The sequence below is a fragment of the Gallus gallus genome, chromosome 3, assembly GCF_016699485.2.
Source record: "Gallus gallus isolate bGalGal1 chromosome 3, bGalGal1.mat.broiler.GRCg7b, whole genome shotgun sequence".
Taxonomy (NCBI): domain Eukaryota; kingdom Metazoa; phylum Chordata; class Aves; order Galliformes; family Phasianidae; genus Gallus; species Gallus gallus.
The window spans coordinates 4,036,356-4,057,092 of NC_052534.1; the positions used below are offsets into that span (position 1 = coordinate 4,036,356).

General features: G+C 42.0%; 1 protein-coding gene across 1 annotated transcript in view; it reads right to left on the reverse strand.

Annotated features, from left to right (window-relative positions):
- The window catches only part of CFAP61 (cilia and flagella associated protein 61), a 91,574-nt gene that overhangs the window by 26,722 nt on the left and 44,115 nt on the right, over positions 1-20,737 (reverse strand). The window contains exon 17 of the mRNA XM_046939341.1: positions 13,676-13,803. Coding sequence (XP_046795297.1) covers positions 13,676-13,803 — 128 coding nt within the window. The remainder of the gene's footprint in view (positions 1-13,675; positions 13,804-20,737) is intronic.

Here is a 20,737-nt window from a genome sequence, read left to right on the forward strand (position 1 = left end):
ATGTGATCTGACATTTAAAAACAAATAAATATTATGAGTGATTAAGCCTTCTAATCTTCAAGGCTTTGTGTAAGTTAACTATGGATCGATGCAAATGGTACAAAGGAATCAGAATGTTTTTTATCAACCGATGTTAATTTGTTATTCATACACTTAAAAAATATATTCAAACAAAGTTAAAGGTCATCCTTAAACCAAGGAATTTTGAGGTTATGGCTGCCACTCTCAAAATGCATATTAATAGTTTAATTCTGGATTATGGATTATCTATGGTAAATCTCCATGCATACTCAGGCCAAGTGCAATGTAATAAATAACCTTAATGTAACAGAGTGCATATATTTATACAGATTATGGGCCTGATTCTCATTTAAATTAAGGTCACTCTGCAGAGGTGGGTGTAAATAGAATTTGCTCTTCATTTATGGCCACATTATGTTGGCTGCGTGATCCAAAGTGGTCTTAACGTAAACAGAAGTTTACGTTGAGCTGAATTTAAAGTGTGCAGCATGCCATTTGCACTCATGGAACACTTCTAGTTGGTTGCAAATGCTAGCAAATGCATTACACTGTACACACCAAAATAGTGTGACTGCCTGGTATTTAGTTTACATGGAATCATGAGGAAAAGGGCTGTAACAGTGCACAAACATCCCAGGCATTCTTCTATCACTGAAGGTTCTTTCCAGCTCAGAGCTGAAACTGTTTCTCTATACACTGCATGCCCTCTTGCCAACAGGTCTCCAAATCCACCTGCTATAATAACATTAAGTTTCAACTATGTAAACAGCATTTACAATGAAAATGTTGCAAGCGAGCATCAGAAAAATGGTAGAATAAGAGGTTCCAGGCAACAGTAGTGTACCTCTTTTGCATGACTGCACTGTGATGTACTTTACTGATCTGATCACACACTATTTTCTTCTCCAGAAGCTCTACCTTTATCTAGTCCATATGCAGTCATCCATTATTTCCACGGTCATTTGGTGTTTGGTCAGTTCTTCCCCATCAAGTGTGAGGCTTTAATTCTGAGCTTTCCCTCTGTATAATTTACTAACTATTTACTGCTGTCCCGGCACTCCCACAGCATTCCCATATGCCCCAAACATTAACGAATGGGAAACTAGAACTAAATTCTGAAGGCATCAAAATGTTGATTAGCAACTCATTAGAATACTGTGATGACATGAGTAATATCTGATTCCTCATTTACACTGAAAAGAATCAAGACACAGAGAAAATTGGATTAAAGCTATCAAAAGGGTGTGCTGATGTCAGAAGCTGAACAGAAGAACCCAAAGCTGGTATCTGATGCTGCCTGTGCTCCAAGTCCAGGCACTTTGCCCTTCTGGGACCAGGATCGCAGCTTGGAATCACCAGAAGTGATCCACAAAGAGCTGCAGAACCAAGCTTGCTGCATGTCAAGAAGCATTTGGACAACGCAAACAGCACAGTGTTTGAATTTGGGGTGGTTCTGTGTGGAGCCAGGAGTTGGATGATCTCTGCAGGTCCCTCTCAGCTCAGAGTGCTCTGTGATCCTGGCTTTGTCACTGGCCCTGTGGCACTGGATTGCAGATCCTCCACAAGCATGTCTATGTGGACCAGGGCACATGGTCAAGCAGCTCCGTGGCCACTAATCTCACTGTAGTTCACACTGTGGATGGCACAAACAACATTTCTTCTGGAAAGAAGAAATCAAGGCAAGGTGTTGTCTGAGCAGAAGTGGAGGTCAGAGGCAAGCAGAGTGGAAAAGTTCAGATGGCAGCAAGCTTGTGAGCAGAAGGTGGAAGCCAAACTGATTTTTTCAAGTGAATTCCACAAAAAGATGAACATCAAAGCCTTTACATCATACGGAGACAGTCCTCCCCCAATATTTGGGCTACCTGCAACATTTGCCAGAGCAAGGAACTCTGATGCACACGGCAGTTCATCACCCCACAGTGCTGCTGATGGCCGCGGGAGGATGCTTTTCCTCAGCGTGCTCTCGGGCTATCAACTTGTTGCATCTGCACAGGAATGAAAGACTTCACAGTGGGAAGACATTCCTGCAGAATTAGCAGTTCTAAAACTTACTGGATGAGAGCTTCAATCGCCACCTTCAGCCTGAAGGACTGAAATGTAGGATTAGATGCTCGTGATATTCTGAAAACGTGACAACTTTAGAATCATACAATCAAAGAATCATTTGAGTTGGAAGTGACCCCTAAAGGCCATCCATTCCAACCCCCTGCAGTGCACAGGGATACCCACAGCTCCATCAGTGCTCACAGTCCCGTCCAGCCTGACCTTGGCTGTCTGCAGGGATGGGGCACCACCACCTCTCTGGGCAACCCATGCCACTGCCTCACCAGCCAAAGCCTTCAAAAAAACCCGTCAGGTAATAGATCACCATCTCTGTCAACTTCATGCAAGTAATGGTCATGTTTGCCAACAGGAAGGTAAAATTCCTCATCAGCTGAGATCAAAATTTGTTGGGTTTTAAACAGATTGGCATTGGTGAAAATTATCAGCAACCTTAAGTGTGAAAACAGAAGCAAAAACTAGCCTCATATACGACAAAGGTTGAATTGAGAACTGCAGTAGGTCTGCCTCAGGTTAGGCTTCCTGTATACAAGCACTTAAATGCGAGCCTAAAAAACACAGGCAAGCTGTAGGTGCTTAGCAATGGTTACTACTGGCACATAGAGGGGAGGTAACAGTGCTGAGCATGTTGTCAGTGTCTGCTGGGCACCTTACCATACTCCACATCACCCACCACTATTTCTAGGCCAACAAAAGGATGGTTTACTTATGATGGCTGTTGGTTCCCTACTGCTGTCTAAAAGCTCTTAATAATATGAAACAACATAGGCTCTAAGAAATGGGTAGTGCATGTAAAGAAAAATGTCTTACATGCCTCTAACTTATCTATTGATACGAAGTATGGTAAAAGCACACATTCCCATTTGGTGAAAAAGTCTTCAAGAGAAGAGCCTGAGCCAATGAAACATTAAACAACTGCACCTGCATTTTCAAAGTAAGCAGTTCCAGCAGGGATTCATGTTGCTGTGGATACAAAGGGAAGAGCAGCTCAAAGATACTGGTAAAGCAGGGAGGGATTAGAGTATCTAGGGAAATAAGTAAAAGGTATTGAGTTTCATTGCACAGTTCTAGAGGATGGCTACAAAAGCAAGTCTAAACACCCTCGTCCTTGAAATAAAATCGCATTGAAATAAAATCCTGTCATATTGAGCACAACCAAAGGAAGAAACTAACAAGAAGTTTTATACTAAATTGATATATGTATCATTTATATATGGATCCACCACCATTTGCACATTGGTTCCAATATTCCTGCCTAGTTTGTTTTTTTTTTTTTACCTGCTGGGTTTTCTTTCTTTTTGAGTGCGTGGTGCAACAGCAAAGGTTTGAGTGGTTAAAAACTGCCTGAACAAATTAAGTAATTAACTGCTTTCATTAACCTCCTCATTATTGCAAATAATCAGTCATACTTACACTATAACCTCAACTTCCCTGCAGCAGAGAACTTCATACTGCACCTCTAAACAACTCTAAAAATAACAAAAAATCACCTGTTTTCAGCACTACGAGTAATTAGGTTCTTAGATAATTAGGTAATCTAAGTAATTCTTGCATGAGCAAAACTTTGAATCAGAGAAGTTTTCCCATTTTGCTCTGCAACCAGAAATGAGCCATTTGAATTTTAGGGGGAAGGAGGAACCCCAAATGGGAGGTGATGCTAAACCCAAAGGCAATGCTTCATGTTCAGGGCACAGAAACTCAAGGTGCCCAGCTACACATCTCACCCTAGAAGGCAGTACCTCTCCTTGACCCAAATAACACCACACTTTATCCAAGTTAGGTTTTGTTTACTTGTAAGGGAAGATCAGCACCCCAAATGTTTCAAGAACAAAGTAATCAGGATGTGACTCGGAGAGCAGACATCTCCAAAACAAAATGATTTGCTAACACATTTTGCAAGACTACAAACAAAAAATGTCAGCTTAATGCAAAAAATATCCCATGCTCATGCATACTTCCTTTACGAGTAACTTTTACAAGTAATGTGTTTCCACACTGCTTTCTCAGGCAGAACTAAAGCAGTCTCTCCCTTTCTACTTTCACTCTTCAGGCTCAGACAAGCAAGAATCAGCACAAAATCAACTAGGAAGGTACATGAGAACAACACGGCAGAAGAGTCTCCCTGTGTGGTGCTACATGATGCCATCCTAGTATTATGAATGCTCTGCAGCCGACATCACACTACTTGGTTGTTCAGCTTTTAGTGAGAAAGTCAGGAGCAGAAAGGGGTTACTGTTTGCAGCAACAATTGCCGAAAGCCTCTGTTCTCAAGAACCAATTACAAACCTCAGAACGTGGTTTTAGCTTAACTGCTGCCCAACAGATGTCCATCTATAAGTTATCCCTCTTTAATTACAAGTAAACAAAGATAAGCCCGTTCTCCGTTGGATCAGCCCTAGGAAAAAATGTTAAGATTGTGAATGAATTTACTGAATGAAAGAAGGGTTCTTACTGGGACACCTTTCAATGCAAGAGTCCAGAAAGTGGCTTTCCACACTTTTGTTTCCCTATAAGCTGTGCTTGTGATAAGTCCTCCTCCAAAGGCCGGTGGCAGACGTGTCAAGAAGAGCACTGGTAAAAATAAAGCAGTGAATCCCACTGCCATTAGCTCACATTTAATGCGATCAACATTTTTGCAAAGGGGGAAAGATAAGTCAGTTGATTGCTGCAGTAGGAAAATCCCCAACTTTTTCTTCCCAGAACAGGCCTGCTTCAATTCCAGGATGGACCACAACACTGGAAATACACTATCCACTTCAGTTTCAGAAAATAGTCTTTAAATTATTTAAAGCAGAGATAAAGAGGAATATTGCATGAATTTATGAAATATTTCAAGATGAAATTTATTTATTAAAAAAAGTTCTTCTTTCCTAACGACACTTCAACAAAATGTTTTGTCATGTCCCAATTACAACCTCCTGATATCAAAACAACATTCTCCTTAAAAAAAAACAAAAACCAAAACAACAGCTAGATTTGGATGGAGCAGTGCTTTTCAATCACGCACAGACTTAATTTTTCAGCTTTACTGATGATTGATTGTGTAAGAGTCGGTATTGCAAAGGGAAGCCTGTAAGACCAGGCTGTGAAAGCCACAACCACCACTTCTTACATCTGTTGCAAGAAACCCTTTAAAAAGCCAAATTATTTTTACTATGACCCATGAGCAACACCCTCCAATGACACTGAGAGCACTTCTCTCCCCAGCTGGCTCCTTCCCTCATCAGGTCTCTCCCTGTAAACTGATTGATTCCACCAGGATATGAAGCACCTCCTTATTTTTGGAGTCCAATGCTCACTATCACAAGGCCAAAACACTTCCCATAAAATCTACAAATATCATCTTGAAGACAAACACAATTTTGCCCCTCCTATGCCTGTTAGATGCTCTCTTTTCCAGAGTGAGAATTTTCTCTAACTTCTGGTCCAAATTCCAATATTTATCCACCTGAACTGCATAAGGATGTCAATCATGAGCTTAAACAGAGGTGGGTGTTTTTTCCTTCACATTGAAGGCTTATACTGTAATGCTTCTGCTGCCCCTGGGATTGCCACTTTACATCCTTCTGTTCAGTAAATACTTTCTGCTTTGCTTTCTTTGCTTTCGCTAAACCTGCATTGCTGCTCTGACCCTGGCTCATGTGCCATCTCTCACAAGGGGTGATTACCCTTCTTCAACATCCTGTCTCAAAAACTGTTCTTCAGTTAAATTTTGCATTCCCCTGCTAGGGTAGATGAACCAGTCTTCTTTTTTTTTTTTTTTTTCCCTTAATCATTCCCCCTCTGAATGGTTATTCCTAGATTCCCCCCAGTTTTGTAACTTTAATACCTGCATTCCTTATCCTCTCTGTGCTGGCCTCCTTCCTAGGCAATACGCTTAAAAACATGCACAACTCTGCTGCATTTCAATTCTTTGATTCCTTTCTCATTGTTAGGTACCTCTAAGTCAGATCCTCATCCTCATTTCTCCCTGAATGTTACCAAACATGCCTTTTTCCACTTTCTTCTTTCCAACTCCCATCCATACCACAACTCATTCTCCGAAGCAACCCAGCCACCCTTTTCCTGTCCCTGCTTTTATCCTCCTAACCACCTCTCACCTCTCCAGCAGTGTTTTTGCTTTCCTCACCTGTGTCAGCTCAGCTTTTCCTGTTCTTTTTTGCACCAATCTTCTCTACCGATTGTGGCTCTCAACTGTAATTCAGTTGAGTCTTTTTCCTTTTGTTAGACTAATTCTTTCCCATACTTTGCTTCTCAACCCAGACTGACCCTTGCAATTCTACTGCTGAGCTCTGCTCCATCCTTTAACCACTTCTTGTTAAACTCTTCTCTCACTGACAGCATCTTGTCAGCACTTGCAAGGAGTACACCAGACTTGGAATATGCACGCCAACTAAAACACATAACATTCAACACTGAGTGGTGGGCACTTGATTACTTACATATTTACTGCACAAATTGCATTTTTACAGCAAGCAAAAGCTAGATGAAGACTGGTCAGAACCTCCAACTACTGATTTTTTTAGTAAGCCCTCTAGAAAACAATCATTCACACAACATGTGTTGTGTTTCCAGGATGTTGTTTATTAAATAAAGGATGGCAAAGCCCCAATACTATGAATTGTTATATGGCAGAACAGAAGAATCTGAAGAGCTTTTTCCTTGTCCCATATAAGATGCATACCTGAATCAGACACATGCATATACCTATGCAGGAACATCCTCAGCTACAAAGTTTACATGATTAGTACCATCATCCCAAATACACACTGGTTTTGAATTTGGCCAAGTACAAGCACCACTAACCACTACATCTGCTAGAGAATTTCCTAAAAAAAAAAAATAATCAATTTTCATTCCTTAAATGTTTCAGCATTTCGTCCTGTTCAAAGCATAAAACAAGGCAATTGTCTTTCTAGATAGAAAATGGCCCTGGTAGTTACAGTCTCTAGCTATTTAAATATATCCAGGTGAGACATCAACACCATTGTCCACAGCAATACCATAAAATGGGATGTAAAACTATGGTATGTCTAAGGCGTTGCTGTTCTTCTACTCCTGTATGAATATTTCAGCAGATCACCTATAGAACAAATTCCAACTCGTTAATAGAACATTTTTAATATTACTGGACAATAATTAAAGTCAAAATTAAGTTGTTTTTATCTGTGTAGCTTGTACTTATCCCACGTTAGTCCATGTAATTGCCAAGGTGATTAACATTTTAACTCGGTGCTATTGCTAAGTGCAGATTTGGCAATGCTGCCTTCAGCTACAAGAGCTGCTCCAAAAATAATGTCTCCCATTTTTAATGGTGGTGACTATGTTGAAAAGTAGTGTTTTGTAGCTGAGAATTTGTTCTATCATTTGTTATCATTGTGCTCTTTGTATCTCATAGTTTTCGTGGAAGTAAATACACGGCATTACTTTTGGAGCGACCTACATAGTTCGCTCCAAAGTTTTGACATACATGCTCAAGTATGTCAAAAGAGAGATGCCCCTTGAATTTGACAGGCTTGAGATCTGCACCAATGTTTCTCCTCCTGGCAGCAAGAACATGCAGAAAGAGAAGCAGCTCATAAAAAGCACCGCATTCTGTTGACAGAAAGCTGGCAGTGTGGGAAGGATTTGGGTCTCCAACATCTGCATGTAGCAGCTGTGGACCTGGGCCCTGCAGCACCTCCAGGCCTCCTGGCAGCCTGGTGAGCACAGCTGCCTCTCTGAGATGGCAGCCCCAGCAAAACCAGCTCAGAGAGACACAGCCGTGGAGTGCCCGTCTCTAGCAGGGCAGTGTGATGCTTCTCCAGCAGATCCTTCCCAAATGACCTGCGCCCTGTAGCACACAACAATCCAATATTGTGCTCAGTTAATGCAGATACGTTACCAGCTCACAGGGAAATGAACAGCACAGTGAGATGAGCTACAGTTCACACAGAAACAGCACAGTGCTTGGGGACTGGAAGTGAACAAGCTACAGCACTGTAGAGCTCCACCTAAGGAAACCAGTCCCCCACCAGTTTAACAGAATCATTAAGGCTGGAAAAGACCATTGAGATCACCCAGTCCAACCCCAGCCCACCCCACTGTGCCCATTAACCACGGCCCTCAGTGCCACATCTCCATGGTTCCCAAACACCTGAAGGGACGGTGACCCCATCACTCCCTGGGCAGCTGTGCCACTGCCTCACCAGTCTTTAAGAGAAGGAATTGCTCCTAACAGCCAACCTGAAAGTTTGGGTAGTTCCATGTCTGCAACAACCCTGGGAAACAAACTTTGAAACCGTAAACAAGAATACGAGCAGAACAGAAAGTACATCATCCCGATCAACAGCAAATAGCTGAGAAATGTGAATGCAGTGTTTGCACACGCAAGGCTTCTTTATTTGCTTTGAGTGCACTGATGAGAGAGCTGCCAGAGCTGCTCCAGGTAGTCAGGTTACCAGGCTCCACACAGAGCTGGTGACACAGCCACACTCATGTCACACTCAGTCACCAGGCAGGGCCCAGTAAATAGAACTGCATAAAAATTCTTCCGGCTCACGGCAATTCTGAAGCATCCCTTTTATGAGAAAACCACTATTCCCAAGATCAGTTTTAACATACAAAAGGAAGTTATGAATATTCACATGCGAATATTAACAACATAAAATCTGCAAATATTGCAAAATTGGAAGAGTGAAAGAACGTTTTGGGCTCAGACACGTCTTTACACAGGCTTAAAGTATGGAAAGTTGAAATAATCTTATCAAAAATTGAAAACCGTCTCTAGAATAAGAATATAAAATGCAAAACAATGACATATTGATCCTATTCAAGCATCGCTTTTTGGCAGAAGCATGTCAAATAGCTGTTAGGAAGTAGACCCATATCCTCTCCCCTGGTTTTTGTATCAGTCACCGACCGCTCGCTGTGACGCTGCCTGCCCAACAAGGCAAGATATGACCCATTGGATTCATCTCTGCCCCAACTTGATCTCTATTCACCAGAGATGATGAAAGGCAGCAACATCTGAAGGATGCGGGGCCAGTGACACCGAACACATGGTCGACTGCAACATTGTTCAGTGTTTGCCTCGGTATGAAAAAACAGCAGTCAAAAGGAAGCCCGTGTATATCAATTCATGTGGCAAAGATAGATAGTATGAAACAATGAAGATCACTAAACCATTCATTCCGTGTTAGCTCTGTGATCAGCAAGTAAGCACTAACTATTTAATTAGTCAACTAATTAGTGACAGGCAACATGGAAGGCTTCAGATGTTCTCAGACAAATGCAAAGATAAAAAGCCTAATTAAACAGCAAGCATTATGCTAACTATTGCCAAGCAGGACAGATGTGCAGGATATTGTATAATACTGCGCTGCCAGATAACGGCAGCGGTAGCTGTTCTGTCAGGAACTGTGCTTCAAAAACCATCTCTATGCTAATCTGACATAAACCCGCGGATCCACTGCGTTAGGTTCTAACTTTATTTACAGAGAAAAACTCAGGGCTTTGGCAAAACCCGCCGTAACACGTTCGCTTTTTGACACGATAAGCACTTTTAATGCATCCAAATTGAAAGAGAAATGCTTCACATTTTCATACAAAGTACTGTGGTCTTAGCTGCCGTTCATTTACTGCCGTTCTGTGTAACACATTATGTATATTTGAGATGTCCTCGGAGAGTAAGCCATTGTTTACACCAGAGGTTGGATTAAGAAGGTTTTCAAAATCATGGATTAAAAAGGGTTTTCCCTACAATCACAAGACAATAACGCCTTCCACAGCTATATGCAAAGAGGTGGATGAAAAGCTAATTGGTTCACTGCACCAGAGCCAATGACAAGATAGTTCTGTGAGCAAGCTTTTGGCATTCTTGCAGCCCAACTTCAATCACCTGCTGTCAGAGAGCACTAGTTAGCACGCTGCTCTGTGAATCCTGAGCCAGAATTAGCTACAGATGCTGGTTTGGGAACCTTTTTAAAGTGTCTCAGTACTCGGGAGTAGGAAAAGATTAAAATGTTGTGCTGTAGCTGACATTCTTCAGAACCGATAGGTAGGGAATGGGGGGTTTAACAGATCTGTTCCGCTTGGTCATTCAGATTCAGGCTGTTGGCAGTGTTTGACGTCAGCTATTTTACTATATTTGCTATTTCTCCTGCTGAAGCTCACCTCCAAGAACTGGTGTTTTCAGAATCCTCATTGGAACCCACCTACTGTTCCGATACACACAGATACTGACGTTCTGTATTCACAAAAACAGACTTTACAGTTCTAAATCATTTTCAGATGCAATTTTCATTTAATATTTGCAAGCTGAATGTTTGAGACAGCATTTTCACCTATAAATTCAGGACACATACGCTTGATCTGCATGGGGACAACAAAAATGTAACTTTAAAAACTTCCATTAGTCTTAAATCAGACTCCCTTTTAGGGTCATTACTCATGATAATTTGTCAGCACTACTGACTCAGCATCACAAACTTGAGCGAAGGCCACGTTTTTACTGCAGTGTCTCATAAAAAAAAGTCTTGTTATAAATATGTAGAGTTTTTGTAAAGCCCAAGTCACTCAAGGGAAACTAAAAAAAGAAGAAAGCCCTGCGTTTTCAGCCTAGCCCTCCTTTGGATTCACTCCAGGGCTCAACTGCCTTTCTCTCCACATCCACAACAAAGGAGAGGCAGCAACAACAGTTTGGAGGGCAGGGAACAATAGAGGCAAAGAGAGGGTCTGTGTCGCTGGGCTGAACTGCTTTCTCACAATGGGAATATTCCTTCAGTTGCTACTTTGCTTTTAGGACTGGCCAGCACTCAGAATTTGCACTGCTTCCACAAATGGCTGGATGGTGCAGCAGTTTGTGTGAGCTTTGTCTTAGTGCTGGAGAGTGACCTAAGTCCAGGCTTTGTGCAAAGGGGAAGCATATAATTGCACTGCCCAGGAGGAGCCTCATGCAGGAATTGTGGGAATTACAATTCCTTGCCTGCTTGCCACGCTCCCGCGGGGAAGTTAATTACTGCAGCAATTTATGATGCAACGTGCTGCCCTCCTCCTAGCGCCTCAGATCCGCTGCCCGGTGTGCTGTAGATCCTCATGTGCCCGCCAGCTGCAGCAGAGGTGCAGCCTGAGCTCGTTGCCACCTGTACCTCCTGGCAGCCAGCCGTACATGAGACGGGAAGGCTCATGGCTGAGGAACTGCCTGGTGCTCCTCCTGCACTTAGCCATTCCTAGAATACAAACTTCTATCAAATGCATCCTAAAGAAAAGCAGCACTATAGCTTATAGCATGTCTGAATGCGATTACACTCATGAAAAAAGAAATCAGCAGGAGATATTTATTTGAATGGTGACACATGACTAATGAGCTCACCTTCACTGACCTAGCATTACATTAAGCACAACGGAGGCAATTCTCCAGGGCTCAGGGTACCCCAAGCACTAGAAAGAATCCTCCCCTACTAGATGGTTGTTCCCTACACTCACTAGCAGCATTTTTGCTCTGCCCTTTGAAATAACCAGCACTGATTTGGCCACGCCAGCACTCTAACCTTGACTAGATGATCTCAGTGGTCTTTTCCAGTCTTAATGATTCTATGACCTCTGCAAGGACCTAGTTCAACAAACTCTCCATGCAAACTAAGGAGCCAGAGTGACAGTCTACAGAAGCGTTAGCAGTTCACAGCACACACTGCTCTATTGCAGCAGGGCTTATAAAGTTCCTTCTCTGCCCTGGTAGAGAAGCCTGGTGCCCACAGACAGACTGGCCATGAGCTATGGTGCTGCTGGCACAGAACAATGGGACCAGGGCAGCTGTCTGCACAGCTCCAGGGAGAAGACAGTTATTATTGTTATTTCTCTGTCCATTGAAAAATCTATATTTATTCAGTCTCAAACAGGTTGAAAACACTTGTAAAATCTAGTCCTAATAATTGTTAGGTAGGTAAGTGAATTACATTTGTGTGTTTCCATGGTGACTGATAATGTAAAATAATTAAGTATGAAGAATAATGAGGAGAAAACCACTTCCTCTTTTTAAGGATTAGGGGCTTACAAATTGATTCAATCTAGCTATTTTTAGTGCATGTAACCTTTGCAAAGAGTATTAGAAAATTATGAGTAAATCAAACTAAATTGTATTAAAAGGTCTTCACATCGATCAGGAGATTTTCTTTAACTGCTGCTGCTGAGAAAGTTAAAAAATACTTCTTAAACTTATCCGTATGTTAGCACAAATTCGGTGAGATTTTGACTAAGTACTGCTTGCTTTTTGCATTCTCAGAGCAATACTCAATTTCTCATAAGCAGGAACACTCCAACTGTGCAGTGCTGAAGATGAGTGAAGTGCTCTCTGGTGTACAAGAAGGACATGTTCTGCACAAACTCTTACTTAGAATACAGTTCGATTAAAACTTCTGGCTGAGATGTATCAGAGATAGAGAGGATTTCCCCACAGCATTCATTCTACCTGTGTGTCCTGTTCACTACAGGAAGAGAGCTTCTGGCTAAGGGGGACAGATTTGGTTGGTTCACATATTTTGTAATGCTTTCAGACATTTCTACTACGTATTTGAATCTACTTGGAGAAGAACAGTTGAGTAAGAACTGCACACTCGCACACACAGGCCAACCTTCTGAGAGCCCCAGACAGAGGGGGAAGCGGTGAGATAGCAGAGAGGGTCTCCCCTCCCAAACTACAGAGAGTCCGTAAAACAGACCTGGCCCACCAGTTTATCTCTGGTTAGAGAGTGGAAGGTATAAAAACAGCTGCCTACATTTATTCCCCTTCAAAACCAGTTTATACAGTTTATTTACTCCACTTCAGATAACTCAAGGTAAACAGAACAATTTAATTGACTGTTTTACTGCTAAAAAATTCTGTAATGTGGCATTCAGCCTATCCTCTTGGTGGGTCACTAGGCAGGTTTGTGACTGCTGGAGAGTCCTCTCCTCGACCCTTCCCACACTCACTCTACAATAAAAATGGCAAAGGAGACAGAAACAGCAATGCTGTGGTTCCCAAGCACATCCAAACACCAATATCAGAATCAGAAGGATGCTCCTTCTCCTTAAAGGCAGCACAGAGAAATGACAACTTCAGAAGCTCATGTGGGATGTTTCTACACAGCTCTGGAAACAACACCACAGAGAGGTAGAAGAATGGAGGAATTCAGACAGTGATCTGTGATTCCAACAGGCAAAACTAGCTTTAAAGATCAATAGTGCTTTGCACACCATACAAAGGGCTATGGACTTCATCTTTGCCTACAGTATTTACGTAGAAGAACAATGGTCAAAGACACGAGGTATGTGGAATTCTCATTTTCTGTTGGCCTTCATTTTGAGGATCTACAAGGAACCCTGACAGCACTTTTCAAAATCAGTGCCTGTTAAGAGACACCAGTCTTTTGACATCTGCAAATTAGACACTCTGAGTTTTAATGGTTAATACTTGAATATGGACTCAAAGTATGGACTCAAAGCATGTCTTTTCATTATTATTATCTTTGATGCTAAAGAAAGAATCTGAGATGATTTTTACATGGAGGAAGCAAGCACCTTCAAATAAAGGTAATGTATTTTCTCAGTAAAGGAAATCAAATAAAAACCTTACCAAAAAACAAGTGTTTCCAGAAATGAGATTCCAACATCAGATGCACCAACCACCACGATTCTACTGTTGACAGACACTTTAGATTCCATTATCAGCTTTCGATTTATGTGGTTCAAGGAATACCTTGGCTGAAATAAATAGATAAATTAATTAACTGAATGAGTGAATGAATAAAATTCAAGATGACATAAACATACATGAAAAATAACTGGAAAGGTCTGCTAAGAATCATTACACTATCAGTAATGCATTACCTTGCATTCATGAAAAGCTTATTACAGGTCACTGACATGACTAACTTGGTGATTTTTCCATGCACACAAGTTAACAGAGACAAAGGATACCAAAATGGTGAAATATATGCATGCTTAATAATTCACAAAATAATTAGCAGAGCTTAATGTTCTAGCTTGTCTTGAAAAACACACGTAGGAGAGACGATGTTAATAAAGTTAAGTCCTCTAAACCATTACGGTGGAAACATTCTCTATATATGAGTTGACAGAGTGCAACAGATGCAGAACAAGTACCTTATTTTAGAGCTACGCTAATGACGTTGACCTTCTCAAGAAGAACATGACATACTGAGAGCCCCAAACAACGTCATCAGTGATGGAGACCTCCAGCTGAGATTTCGCCAGTCCCACTACCAAAGCTGTGTACCACACGAGAGCCCTTTCCCACACCTTAAGGAAGGATTAGGGGTCAATTATTTGCACACTGCAGTCGTCACATAGCAAACAATTTTAGATGCAGCAAATAAATGTGTTCATTGGTCATGCAGCATTTTTTTTTTTTTTTACTGCCAGATAAATGTTCTTCTGGCTGTAGTTCTACACAGTGCAAGGATGACATCCAGTGGTAAGCGAGATTCATCTCAGGGGCTGGATGCCACCGAGAAAATTCCAGAAGATATCTTCAAAAGTATACCAGCCTATGGTGGCTGCTTAATGGAGAAGGCAAATGTGTGAGGCTCGGTTCTGTGCCCGCAGTCCCACAGCCACCAAGGAGCCCTCAGCAGGAGCAGCTGCAGTGCTGCCCAGATTGTCATTGCAGCTTCAGATTTCGGTGAACAAGTGGAACGATCTATAGCAAATTTCTAAAAAAAGCAGTGCCTTCTGGAGGAACAACTGTTAGTGATGTTTCTGCTGAAACGTGGCTTTTAACAAAACTAATAAAACGGTAATAAGAGCATGAGGAGAATCTTCTTCTAATGCCTCTAATCAACCAAAATAACTAGACAGGAGCGTCAGCCGCTAATAGGATAAACTCAATAGTCCTTACAGCAATGCCAAGTTCAAACATCTCCTTCCACTGCAGTGCTTTTATTTTTTACTTTTTAATGTACTCCAGCGAAGAAATATAAAGCAGTAATACCATTTCCTAGGGAAGAGTTGTATCTAATTTATGAAATGGCTTCTGTACCGATGATACAAAGGCAGCATATGAGCAGAATATAACTGTTTTTGTACACCACACAATGGCCCCAACACCAACAGCTGTCATGCTTCAGAAATCACCTTTCTAGCAGCTAAGTACACTAAATGGCCCCAGGGAGTAAGGAATTAGGTGGATTGGTCCCATAATACCACCTTATTTTAACAAAATGTCAGGACAAATGACTACATATGTTCCCCAGAGGAGTAATCAGACATCATAATTGATAGGTCAATAGCAAACTCTAACTTGTTTATTTTCTGTCCAATTTATTAAATAAAACTGCAATCATTAACTAATGTAAGGCAAAAAAAAAACAATTACTGCCGGCGTTAGAGCAGGTATATGTAGCTCAGTGAAAAATCCTTTTGTTGATTATCAAAATGAGGGGTTTTAAATTTATTTTCCTCCGTTCTCCTCTCCTATCTGCCAGCCTTTGCCACCGCACCACCTGTCACATTGCTTCCACCTGGCAGGGCAGAGGGCCCACCTACAGCTTCCATTCCAGCTGCTGACAGAGACAGCTTCTCCTGATTAAACCGTGGGGGATATTTGTTCACGTGGACAGCCACTGCCATTCACTTAAAGGCCTCAGACTTCACCTCTATTAAAAATACTTCGGTATTTCTCAGAATGCTCCAGTGGCAACACAAATCCTGCACCATAAATCATGTCTCACTCATCATCTCATAGCACAATATGCACAGCATTAAAATTTGGTGCATCCTTCTATACTAAGTAACCAGCTGGGGAAAAAAAAAAAATGAAATAATGGTTTGGTTTTAGCAAACACGTTTGAATGCACATTTTCCTTTTCACTTTCAAAGCAGGTGAGGGAATATCACACGTCCATTGGGCATGCCCAGATCCACCCACTCTGTTTGCATACTGCCCGGGAATGTATTTATTGTGTATTTACTCACAACGTACACTGGTAGGACAAACAGCAACGCAGAGTGTTTTCTAGCTCCTGTTAGATCTGTTTTTAAGCAATGTGCCCTGGAACTATGGGACATTTTGTAGGATATCTAAATGTATTTACTGCAATTGTTTCTAAAATAGGACTGGTTTTTTAAATCAAATTCTATGTTTGTTTAAACAGAAATGATGAAAACTGGGGAAAAAAAATCCCAAAATGAAAAATGAGTTGGACTGAGGATTTTAGCTTTGACAGAAAGAAGCAGTGGGATGTTCTGAATTGGGTATTGGTAAATGCATCCCAGTAAAGCATTCAAAGTGTGTCAAGGAGAGCTGTTACAGCCATCACTGTAGCTGGTCATGCAAAGACTCCATAAAGTCAAGGCTTCATAGAATCATAGAATGGCCTGGCTTGAAAAGGACCACAATGGGGTTTCAACCCCCCTGCAATGTGCAGGGTCGCCAACCACCGGACCAGGCTGCCCAGAGCCACATCCAGCCTGGCCTTGAATGCCTCCAGGGATGGGGCATCCACAATCTCCTTGGGCAACCTGTTCTAGGCTTGGACTTGATTTTATCACACATGGAGTGCCTGAGCCGTATTCACCCAAAACCAATCAAGTGTTTGCTAAATTTAAAGTATGTGGAAGTGCCACTGAACTCAGAGGGGCTTAACTTTGAGTTGAGGGCAATACTAGACGAACATGGAACTGATTCACCTCTGTAGCTGGCATCTTGGCAGATCCTTTACTACTTCTGGAAGGAACAGGAAGACCTCCCCCCAGCAGCACCTTCCTAGCCCTGTTTTCTGTGATTCCATGCACTCCTGCAATGCTTTTAACTGAGCATTTGCTCAGAGAAATCTGAATGATAGCTATTGCCATACAGGATCTACATAATTTGGGCTCTGCTACTTTAAAAACCATCAGAAGGAGTGAAAACAATCAGCAGGTCTGTTCTTAGGCTGGTGCTGAGATTAGCAATAGTGCTAAGCAAACAAGAAAGTGAACAAACAGACCTGTTTTAATTTCAAGCTCCATTTGATTCATAGGAAAAAAAAAACCCACCACCACCACAAAAAAGGCAGCCTAAATAACTTCAATTTTTTGTCAAAAACCCTTCTTTAGAGTAGCTTGGCTACATGAAATGGTTTCTGGAAGTAAAAATACTTAGCTTTTCCACAACATTTTTCATCCATAGATCTGAAAAGCCTTCATGAATCAAGTCAGTATTATTATTCCCCTAGTTTTCTATATGAGAAAATGCTTATCTTCAGCTTCTGGATAACCACAAACTGTACATTCCTGACAGTTCCTAGGACTCCCCGCGAAAGCAGGGATTTCCCATCAAACTCCAAAAAGCAGCAAAAGAAAGCCAAGCGTGGACACATATTTAATTTCCCTTCAGAACCACTATTACCATGGTAAGAAACTGTTCTCTTTTTCTGTTATTTCAGCATTAACATTTGTCTTCCCAGCCCACAGAGGGCTGGACAGTTCCCACCTGCATGAAGCTCTCATGACTGCTCAGCTTATAAGAACATTTGTTCTTTTATGCATTTGGCTAAATTCTAAATGTTGCTATTTTCAAAGAGAATTCAGTCTTTCCCATCTTTAGGGGAAGAAAGTGATCTGTAGAAAGGCACAGGAACTTCAGCAAGGTATATAAAGTGGGTTGGCAAGTGGGTAGAGCACGTGGCAGGCTCTCAGAGTGATTTTCCCCCAGATTTTAAGATGGAGAAATCAGCTTTATAGAGGTCAATGCTCATCTGATGTTTTAAGAAAGCTGGCAGTCCTTGATTCCCAGTTCACTTTTGTCTATTTATTTCTATCCTACAAGATGATTGGGGTGGGAAGGGAGAAGCAAGCAATAAATAAAAACATTATTTTTGACAAGATTAAAAAAAAAACAAACAAAACAAGCAAAACAAACAAAACAAAGAGCAACATCTAGGAACTTCAGCCTGAAATAACTTCCAGATATTATCTATCTGGACACTCAGCATCAGTGTGAAAATACAGAATACAGGAGAGTTTGGACTGGATGGCTTTCAACTCTGTACTCCTAACTTACATAGACAGGCCTGTTTCACATGACATCAAGAAACCACACTGGTTTCCTCCAAGGAAAGCTCTAGCTGTGCCTGAAGGTGCAACAGAAAACAGGAGCTGCCAACAAGCATCCAGACTCTGCTGATGCTGTGCTGGAAGTCTCCTCGTCCTGCTCTTTGGAAGTCCTTGCAAACAACTGCCCCCAGTAAGCTCCAAGCTTGTATCACAGAGAAATGCAGCCAGGCACTGGATAAAGGGCACCAAGGAGACACAACAGAAAGAACGCACTGAGTGAAAAATCCTAGCACTTGGAATTACTCTGGAAATAGCAACTAGAATGGATACTGGGCAGACCAAGCTGTGCACATTGCTCACCAGTGCTGTTAGCTGATCCCAAAGTCTATTAGATAATGCTATCGATAATCCCTCAGTCACCTGACTAGAAGATGCCTCCATCTCGCACACCAACCCAGCATCCATAAAGGCTCCATGTGCTGCCAGCAGCCCAACAGACAGTGCTTCTAACTGACAGCACTGCTGAGAGCGGTGGCTCAGGTGGCCCCATCCTACGCCAAACTGCTCCTGGGGAGCGTCCTGTAGGCGGGCCATGGTGCCAGGCTGCTATGAGTGAGTGGTCGCAGCCTGGCCCTGCTGAGGAGGCCGGGGCTGGCACTGAGCCCTCGCCTACCCATGCCCATCCGCGTGGAGATGGATCTGCTTTGCAGGGGCAGAGGTGCTCCAGGGAAGCTGGCACAGAAAGCGTTCCGCTGGGTACCTCTCTGGCACTCGCACTGCGCTGGCAGCTGCAGCAGGGATCAGCAGCTTCCTAGTGTGCGTCTTTGTGCCATGCTCTGTGGCACTGGTAAGAAGCAGGGGCTGCAGACTCGAGGAACCAAGCTCTCCCTTGTGTTTTCCCTGTGGCCTGCATGCTTCCTGGCATGCTGGCTGCGCACTTCTGCTCCTCCGCATGTCAGCCATATAAATAATGCCAGCTCCCTGCAATGACATGCCTTCCCCCAGAGAACACAATTCACCCGTAACCAGTAACAGCTTCCTTGCCTTCTCAGCAAGAATAGCCATAGTTTCTCTATTTGAATAATTTAGTGTACCAGCTGCCCCAGGCAAAACTGCAGGCAAGCCAAGCAAGTTCTTTAGATTTGTTAGTGACTGTACCAACAAAATTCAAATTGCTTCGGAAGCTGAGCACCCAGGAGCTCCTGGATTGTATTCCTTTAAAGCAGACAGATGCTGAATGGTGAAGATTTTCTTCAATAGCCTAAGAGTGCCATAAAATGCTAATGAGATAATGTGAAAAAAAAATGGGCCAAATAATTTAGAAGTTGAAAAGCAACAACCACATGACTTCATTCATTTTGGTATATCTCACCTTTAAACAAGTTATTTGAAGAAACTTCTAAGACATAGGAGCAGTAGTTGAAGAGCCAACCTAACCTTCATTGCCAGTCACACAATCTTCCACTTCCATGCATATTCTTTACTGTGTATTCCCAGAGGGCAGAAGCAGAAGGCTCCTTCCAAGTCCTGGTCCCACAGCAAAATTATAGATAATTGATAATATCACTAGCATTTCCAGACCTGAAATGATTATTTTTCCACAAAGACAGGAACACCTTGTTAGGCATTGATTTTAAGCAAGCCGTGCTTCACCTGTTTCAGCCCCAGAAAGTGCTGTGAAGAATCTGAACATCCCTGACAGGGCTTAACTGGAAAATTCTCTCTACACTGGCTGGCTTGGAAAGGTTTCCTTCTGGGGACTTCTCTTGAGAAAAGTAATGCTACATCTGCAGATAACAGATACCACTAGAGAACAGCGCCAGACACATCACAACTTCCCCTGTACCCATTTCAGAACAAAACTGTGTATGCTCTGGAATGGGAGAAGGAAGAAGCATCTCTGTCTATTGCACCTGTTCCACATATGTGCTCATACCAGCAAAAGTACCACTTTCCTAAATTACCGAATTCATTGAAGAATGTAAGAAATGTATAAAATTAAGAACCTTAAAAAATAAAATTTAAGAGATGGATCATCATTCAGACTTCATACCAAAAATAATTAAAGCAACTACTAAACAGTCTGAGGGTGTGAGGGGAGATTGATCTCAGCCTACCATAGTAGTCATTTTGGTGACTGCAGCTGCTGTCACTACTTCACTTTAATAATCAGCATTGCCTTTCTTTGGAAAAAAGCATCCACTCTCTCCTTGCAGGCTGAAATCATACCACTTCCAAGGTCTTTCTTTGGAAATGCTTTGAAAATGCTTTAAAACAAGTCTGACGTTTTTAAGCAGAAATGACTGTTTCAGTTTGCTGCAAATGTCATTAACACCTGTATGGCACTGACATCATGCTTTCAAAATAAAGATAGGTCATCTTACTTTTAATTTCACACATGCACATAAGTGGTAAACATTCGGAGCATTCCTGTTAATGATGCCATCTGGTGCCTCCCATAACTGTGTAATATTCAGCCTTCCAAACAAGATGTAATGGCAGCAACACACAAAACCCACTGACATTTACAGTAAGGAAATTTATTATCAGCCATCAGTTCAGAATGACTGTGTTTGCATGACTACTGGTGCTATAAAATCATCACCTTCACCAAGCAAGTGGAGGTACAATAAATAATGGA